The sequence below is a fragment of the Lolium perenne genome, chromosome 7, assembly GCF_019359855.2.
Source record: "Lolium perenne isolate Kyuss_39 chromosome 7, Kyuss_2.0, whole genome shotgun sequence".
In the NCBI taxonomy this organism is placed as follows: domain Eukaryota; kingdom Viridiplantae; phylum Streptophyta; class Magnoliopsida; order Poales; family Poaceae; genus Lolium; species Lolium perenne.
In genome coordinates, this window is record NC_067250.2 from 275,157,566 (window position 1) to 275,166,854 (window position 9,289).

Consider the following 9,289-nt stretch of genomic DNA (forward strand, 5'->3'; position numbering starts at 1 on the left):
ACCTATTGTTTATATCATTAATATATCACTTATTTGATACTGGAGACTACACTTAATTTTCTTTTGGAAATTACTTCTTCCATTGTATTTAATTTTGTTTGGTTATATGCTACAACATAAATATTTTTCATAAGGCCTGCAAGTGTTTGATTCAAATATCCTTTCTTTTGTCTTAAAGTAGATATACGTTTTTTCTTGGAATTAGTAATTGTTCTTTTTAGCTTTTTTTCATAATGCTACATCTCTTTCCATACAATAACCATAATTTGGTGGAGAAGCTTATGCAAAAGCATAAAGCTGAAAAATTAGTGTGAAATCGTACTAAATTGTTATATCTTATTGCATCACCTCGATGGAATTGAGTGTTTGGATGATACTAAAGCAGTTAAATTCCAGACTAATTCTTAATACTAAAATAAGCTAATACTTATGATTTAAATTTTAACTTGATTTTGCCATTTGCGCGATAGCGCAACGGGTCATCTAGTTTTTTTTAATGTGGAAGCTGCAGATGCGATGCGACACACCAGAAAATACTTCGCCGATTGCGCCGATCATCGCGGCATCTGCATCCGTGATTACTGCCTTTGGCTTCTGTTGACACGTCGGTTTGAGGAAAGTCTTTAGAACCCAAACATATGTTTGTTCATTCTCGCTTGAAAGGATGGCACACCCAAAAACCGTTGTCCTACGGTGGTTGTTCAAGCCCACAAAAGGAACAAATGGTATCTTATATTTATTCATCTTGTATGTGCTATCAAACACCAGCACATCTCCGTAGTCCTGGTAATCCCTACGTGACTGGGAATCACACCAGAACATGTGCTTCAGACGGCCTTCTTCATCAACGTCATATTCATAGAAAAATTCAGGGTCCCTCTTTTTCCTCTTTGCCATAATGTGGATGGCTGTGGTAGCGTCACCGTCGAAAAGCAGCCTCCTCCTCTCCCTAGAGCACATGTTGTACAAATCCTTTCTTGTGAATCCCACACCGGCAAATGAACCGGAGCCTGCAATGAATTTTCTCATAATGAGGTGCTTCCTTACCCCCATGGATCCCAGTGATAATATCTCAGATCTCTGCGCGTCGTTGATCGTCCTACGTGACCGAAGAAACGGAGTCTGACATGGTTCAGCTGGGTCATGGTTATGTTTGTCACGAAAATCTTCAACAACCCAGAAACCAGTTCTTCCATCAAACTTGACCACCAAACGTGCCTTGCAGCCGCAGCGAGACTCAGGTCTGAGCCTATATATGCGGCCTTCCGTGGTCAGTTGGTTTTTGGGACGTCTGCCTTGTCTGGAACACACAAAACGTCTTAACCGAATTACTCCATCATCAAACCGCCTAACCTGGTCAAGCCGGACGCTGAACCCATAATCTTTAGCATATCTGTTGTAGAAAGAATATGTTGCTGCTTCAGAAATAAAAGTCATCTCTTTTATCATCCAGTATAAATCCCGATTATTATTAGGATATTCATTGCCATTGCTACCTTTCTGTGGTTTCTCAGGCTGACTAGCGCTTGGCGTCGCCTGCAAGTAGAAAACGTAGGCATTAATTAAAACTATAAATTTATGTGTTCCAGCTATATGAGACTGATAAAAAATAGATAACAACCTGGCTCATGTCAACAGAATCCTCAGGAAATGATGCACCTTCCACATCATCAGTATGGCCCGTGTCCAAGTCAGATTCACCGTAATAGTCGTACTCAAGCTGCGTGTCAAATTGTGCCTGAAATTTATGAATGCATCGCGAAATTTAGTAACCGTAAATTTTACAGTTGCCATCATTTTATGCATCATTTTATGTCATTTTATGAGTCACTACACATACCTCACTAGTATTTAGACTGTCTGTGTGTTCACCATGGTTCTCATCATTTTGATCGTCTGTGTGTTCACCATGGTTGTCATCATTATCAAATTCATCGTACGCAATCTACATAAATTATGACAGGAGGAACCATATATTATTTGACGATGCTGGACTGCTGGTAATCGAAATGAAAAATAGTGCACCAAGAATATATAGTAATGTGGCTCACATCAAACTCGTCTTCGCTCCAGCCGGCTTCGTGCTGCAAATTTTCCTCCATTTCAGAGTCATCGGAATTATAGCCGACGTACTCGTTTTGTTCCTCAATCATACCAGATATAGAGTTCTCCATATTCTGTAGTATTGGACCATAATTAGAATTGAAAACCCGGCAGAATTGCGTCCTCTTACTATGCTACAAGATGAAGTCATGGTACCTCTAATTTTAAACCCTAGCAGGGAAGATGGCGAGCCGGTGGCGCGCCTTTCCAAGGTCGTCGATCTGCGGGGGGGGCTTCGCGCGCGGTCGGCGGCGTCGAGATGCGAAACAACCACCGGCGGCGACGGACGTGCCGGCAACAACCGCTTGCGTTTAACCTAGCGACAGCGTGGAACAGCTCGATCAGATCTCCAGTGCCGATGAAAACGATGCATGCAATGGGAGCTAATCACGGTGATTAGCTTAGCACGTGGGACTCACCCACGTGGGGTCGTCCGTATAGATACGCCCAGGCCCTGTATACCCATACGAGTCTTGCACTGGGCTTGGATATGGATTTCGGCGGCCAGAAAAAAAACAAAATCGGGACCACCGTACCCCTTCGGCGATAAGTCGCGAGTTTGGAGAGGGTGCGCACCGAAGCACACCTCTTTTCTGAAACGGAAGAGATGCACAAATTAAGTCGTGTAGACGGTCATCACTAACTAATTAGTGATTGAGAGGCCCACATGGATATTCGAAGGGGAATAATATTGTACTGCTATATACAGGCGTGACGAGACGAGCAAAGCAAACCAACCAACATGGCATGCCCTCCCCTCGCTCGCCCTCAATATGATCCGCTCGCTTCTTTCTTGGAAAAATGAAACATATTGATGGAGGATTCTGTAGTGGTCAGTGTAGATCGGTGGAGGATTCCATAGTGGTCAGTGTAGATCATGGAGATTCTACGAGTTCAACGCACTACCGTAAATGATCCGTGGCGCACAGCAAAGAATAGGTAGACGGCAACGCGGATCTTTGCCGTGCGGGTGTCTTGGCGCACGGCAACGTTCTTTGTCGTGCAAATTGGGACCGGCGTACGGCAGCGACTCTTTGCCGAGCCAGGCTTTGCCGTCCATCCTTTATCGTGCCCTGGTGCACGGCAAAGACGTTGTCGTGTAAAAAGTGGCATTTGCCGTGCAAAATGGGTGCATGACAAAAAAAACCCTTTCCGGTAGTGGATTTCATGGTGCTGAGGACATTTGTTTCTGCATGCTATCGCTAGCATGCCCAGTGCTGATGTGGCGTCTGCCGACCCATATCTTGCCAAGTGGCATATATGTTGACTTGTGAGTGTTCACGCTCGGCATATGGGTATGCCGAGAAGTTTTGCACGTAGGTTGCGCGGTCTTGATGCGTGGCAACTAACCTCATTCCGGTTAGCCAACGGTCTCTTCAGGTCGCAGTCGACTTCTTTTAGTGACTACCGCCCGCTCCACACATCTCCTTATGAGGCCGTTTGGAAACCGTTTAGGTGGTCACTTAGGAATCTCCTCTTGTCAGTGTCATCTGTTGCTCTTGTAGTAACCCTTTTAGTAGTCACATGTGATCCAATACTTAGGCAGATCTATTAAGTTGTGCTGACGGTGATCAATTGGTGTGGTGGTGGAATGAAGCTATGCTATTTTGGTCTAATCAAGGTCTACTGTCTATGCATATGCTTGCTAAACTCGCTCCATTTCAAAATATATTATGTTATTATCCGAACATGCTAGCACGGCTGGGAATGAGAGAGCAACAATTGCGTCACACAAATCAAGTTCTGGGATCACACTGGTCTATATCACAGCTGAGATAGATAGGTCAAAAATTTATACACAGTACCAGCCATTTACTGTCCCCAATAAAACATTTGATGTGTGTGAAGAGTTATGTTTATGTTGTGTGATCTGACTAAAGGTTGTTGCACAGATAATTGCATATGTACGTATAATCCATAAATTACTGAACCGGGGCATATATATATACATTCAGAGAGCGCACTATGATTGTGTGAAACACATTGCTAGTTTTTGCACATGCTCTGGTCACGACGAATTCCTGGAAAGGACCTACCCATGGCATTCCCCCGGACATTTATCTGCGTACATATTAGTCTCTGCATATGTAGGATTGGGATGCATTAGGAAATCATGTCTATTTTTCTCGTCCCAACTACTAACCAATAGTCTCAAAGGGCCAAACAATGGTAGTTGAAAATTAGAATCATCTAGTTCTAGTTTCACCACGCTGTGGCAACATCTAATTGATGATTATGATGTACACCGTGCAACCGTGGGAACAAGAAGCTAGGACCCGAGGATATTTAGAACGCATCATCTAGCTTTAGATCACCAAGAGAGATGCTAGAGACAATAGTGCCCAACGTTGCCAATGTATTGACATCCAAGATCAATAGGGTTTGCTACGATGTCTAGTTATATGTAACCATAGGCACATCATGAATGTTTTGACTTGCAAGAGCTATTGTGCTTTCTTTAGTAAACTAGCATAGGGGCCCTCGCAAATGCGAGGGCATCACCTATTGTTTATTTCTTCTGGGTGTCAAAATTAATTAAAAATCTTAATATGCTTCCAGATGCTACAGAAATACAAATAAATTATATATGTAGACACAATCTTCATATTCTAAATGTATATCACATGGGTAGAAAACATCATTGATCATCTCATAAGAGATGATAATGTATTACCAAAATAGTACATTAATGAACATATGTTAAGTTCATGTATGAGCTTAAATGGGTCAATATAACTCAGAAACGTTTATGGGCATGAGCTAGCCAGTAGATTTTATATGTGACATTGAGTAATTATTCAAAGCTAACCATCATATACTAATATATACACGGTTTTCTTGAGCAATGATCATACGATGTTAAAACCATTCTAATGGAACAAAAAAATTATTATAAGGTAAAACTATTAAGCAATTTTATCTTCATTAATATATAGGCTGATGAAAGCATATGAATATTACTCTACATTTATATGATCTTTTTCTACAAAAAAAGTATTATAAGGTAAAACTATTAAGCAATTTTATCTTCATTAATATATAGGCTGATGAAAGCATATGAATATTACTCTACATTTATATGATCTTTTTCTACATCTTTTTTTCCTTTATTTGTTGTAAGAATATGTGACCCCCTCATGTTTTAAAATACATAACATTTCGCCACTATTTATGGATAATCTAGAATATACAACTTTAGCCACTATTTATGTTATTAAATAAATTGTGTAATACCTTTTATCACTAATTTATTAGTGTTAGTTTCTATTGTCATGTTTTAATTACATATTTACTTATCAATAACAATAGCATACCATTTGTTTACAATAGATGTAATATTACGCTTAACTTTTTTAAACTATGTTAAGTTAACCATATTCTTCAATCCAATCATTTTGCGTACTTGCTCCCTTATATTTGTCGTTTGCTGAAACATGACTACACTATCATGGATGACTTGGCATCTTAACCGGTCGCTATTTTTTCTACATGATTGTAAACTCTGATGGCATAGGCAATAGAAGGACGTCTCTAGCATCATTGCGTGTTCGATGACTTAGGTCTCATATGCATTTTCAAAACATGCGAGGTTAATTTAACTTCTACAAATTTGGTATTCAAGTTTTGCATTATCTGTAGTTTCTAAGAAAAAGTTTTGCATTATTTGAATGTATTCAGTGATATCTTCATCTTTGTATCTACAAATTTGTCGAATTATAGAGCTTCTCATTTTTACCGCAGACTGCCATCATGCCGTGCATAATTACTTCTATGTCGCGCAGGCATGCGTGTAAGCTAAACTCGGGTCATACATATATCTTTGAAATTTTTCTTAGTTTAACTTCTACAATTTTGATTTTCAAGTTTGGTATTATTTTTTGTTTCTATCTTTTTTCATTATACGTTGATTATTTTCAATGTATTCGGTGATATCTTTATGATCGTCCCTACAAATTTGTCGAATTTTATAGCCTCTCATATTTTTCCCATGAGACTATCATTATGTCATGCATAAATACTCGTATATCGCGCAGGCATGCGTATAAGCTAAAATCCGGATCGTACATATCTGCTTTGGAATTTTTCTTAATTTAACTTCTACAAATTTGGTTTTCAAGTTTTGCATTATTTATAGTTTCTAAAAAAAGTTTTGCATTATACGTTGATTTTATTTTAATGTATTTGGTGATATCTTTATGTTTGTACCTACAAATTTGTCGAATGTTACAGCCTCTCATATTTTTCCCGTGAGACTGCCATCATGTCGTGCATAAATACTCCTATATCACGATAGGCATGTCTATGAGCTAAAATCGGATATATCGGATCGTACATATCTATTTTGAAAAAAAAAACCATCACCTATTTATTTTAGAGTTGGCTTTAGCGTGTATCAATAAGTTTTGGAGTTTTCCTAATGACCGAAACGCGAAATTGCTTCTTGTATGTCCTACCCAATACGTGATTTTTTACATATAATAACCTATATAAAAGCTGCACCTCTTTGCTGAAACCACGTTTTCTGGGTATTTTTTGGAATTAATTTTCACACTGATTTGTTACTGTAGATGGCTGCCTGGTACTGTAGATCTGGGCGAGTTAATTCACTGCCCCCTTTTTCTTTACATGCAAAACCCTGCATAACCGGGAGTATCCGGTTGTCTCTTCCGGTTATTACTCATCTAAAAAAAAAATCTAGCAGCTTTTGCCTTTGATCAGTTACCGGTTGCCTCCCTTCACTCCCTAATTTTCTCCCGTCCCTTTTAATTCGGTCAAAGCGGTGCCGAGGAGGCAATGGAACAGTCCAGCCTCTCCACGACTCCGCTTCTTTCTCTTTGATTTCCACCGACCCGGTAAAGAAAAGCAGCCCTAATGGCCCTCCGCCGGAGGCTGCTCACTCCCCTCCCTCAGGTATGCATCTGGGTGCACGTCGACTGGCGAGAGCTTCCAAAGCCGGTCATGGCATCGCGGTGATGCGTGCCGATCTTGCCGCTGCACCAAACGGAGTTGTGACCTTGCCACCACCACGTTCAATGCTGGCAGGAACCTTCTTTTATAAGTATAATGCAACGTTCAGCCATGGTAGACATCTACGTATACATTACCAGGGAAGTGCATAAGAGTCCATCTCTAGCACGTTATATCTCCTCTCAACATGGCGCGGCGCTCGCAGGGGCTTGCCATTTTTTTCCCGATGGTGATCGATCCGGAGAGATCCGAACTTCTTGCTTGTAGAAGCGCGGTGCAGCTGGCGAAGCAGATTGGGGTAAGGAATCTTGTGCTGGAGTCTGATTGTGCTGGAGATGTGGGCAAACTGAATGCTGTTGGGTTGGATCGCTCTGGGCATGGTCCTCTTGTCGAAGAGATCAAGGAACTCCTTGGAGGGTTGGAGAGATCTTCGGTTGTTCACGTTCATCGTAGATGTAACGGTGTTGCTCATTATTTAGCTAAGGAAGGCCGCACGAGTATGATTAGCAAAACTTGGTTAGGGGTTTTACCTGTCGATGTAAGGAACATATTGGCACTTGATGCTGAAGTTTGAATAAAGTGCGGCCACTTAATCTCAAAAAAAAACATGAGCCGTGTCCCACATGTCCACACATATTACGTTGGAAATAGTCTGCACATTAAATATGTTACGTAACTATCTGGCACGTGACATATGTTACGCAAATAATAATATTTTATTAAATCCTAACCGTAATTTTTAGATCTAACTGTCACAGTAATTTAGATGATGTGGATTAACGTGGTGTCTCTATTATACAACCTCATTTTGCTTTTAGTATAGAATAGATTCAAGGTTAATCTAGTTCTTGAGGTGAGTTGTTTTCAAAATTGTTCAGTTTCTAGAGATGAGTTACTTTACGAAATTGTTGAGTCATGAATCAACTAGATTGTCAATTCTGCTTGATTCACAACATGAAAATTGAGAGAAGCCAAACTGGAAGGGCCTATTTGGTTCCGTGAGCCTTTTTTTCATCCTGTTCAACATGGAAAATTTGAGCCTATTTCCCCCTCAATCAGGCTTGGAGCCCCGTTATGCACATTGGTTGGCTGGCTACAGACACTTGTCTTGCAAGAAAGGTGAAAATGAAGAATGTTATTTGGTTCACTTCATTCCAGCTATTTGGGCTAGGCTCATGCAACAAATGGTGTCTTGTGTGCAAAAGGGCTGGTGTGCAAAATTTCTGGAAGATTACCCAATGCAAAACTTCGTGTGCTATTCTGATTTTTTCCTCTGTCCTTCCTCAAGCGAGCTGAGAGAGATGCTAGCCGACGGTTTTGTCTCTATGGCACTCTTATTTTACCCGTTTGATATCTGCGTGGAACCTAGCCAGAAATATCCATCCCTTCTCATCTCAACCCCATGGCAATTGGCACCACAATAGTATGTGACATGTTTTTGCTGACTAGAAAATGATATGCTAGGACATAGTTCACTCAAGCAATAATGCTAGAGTTACGGGAAGAATCTTACGGGATAAGGGCATGTACAATTGTGATATCTTAGCAATGCCACGTAGGATAAATGCTGACGTGGAGGAAAGAGAAAGTAAAAAAAAAAAGACTTTGTTTTCTCTTAGTTAAGAGATGATCTCTTAGCACAATCTGTCTCACTGATGGCGTGTATTTCACACGTTCGTTGGGCAACCCCAAGAGGAAGGTATGATGCGCACAGCAGCAAGTTTTCCCTCAGAAAGAAACCAAGGTTTATCGAACCAGGAGGAGCCAAGAAGCACGTTGAAGGTTGATGGCGGCGGGATGTAGTGCGGCGCAACACCAGAGATTCCGGCGCCAACGTGGAACCTACACAACACAACCAAAGTACTTTGCCCCAACGAAACAGTGAGGTTGTCAATCTCACCGGCTTGCTGTAACAAAGGATTAACCGTATTGTGTGGAAGATGATTGTTTGCAGAAAACAGTAGAACAGTATTGCAGTAGATTGTATTTCAGTAAAGAGAATTGGACCGGGGTCCACAGTTCACTAGAGGTGTCTCTCCCATAAGACGAACAGCATGTTGGGTGAACAAATTACAGTTGGGCAATTGACAAATAAAGAGAGCATGACCATGCACATACATATCATGATGAGTATAGTGAGATTTAATTGGGCATTACGACAAAGTACATAGACCGTCATCCAACTGCATCTATGCCTAAAAAGTCCACCTTCAGGTTA

The 9,289-nt window shown here is 40.8% G+C and overlaps 1 protein-coding gene across 1 annotated transcript; it reads right to left on the bottom strand.

Moving 5' to 3' along the window:
* Positions 1 to 483: 483 nt before the first annotated feature.
* Positions 484 to 2,174, bottom strand: LOC127315261 (protein FAR1-RELATED SEQUENCE 5-like). The gene is made up of 4 exons (XM_051345764.2): positions 2,052 to 2,174; positions 1,841 to 1,945; positions 1,622 to 1,738; positions 484 to 1,536 (listed from the first exon to the last, which is right to left on the bottom strand). Exons 1-4 carry the CDS (start codon positions 2,172 to 2,174, stop codon positions 484 to 486), a joined length of 1,398 nt encoding a protein of 465 aa, XP_051201724.1.
* Positions 2,175 to 9,289: the final 7,115 nt, after the last annotated feature.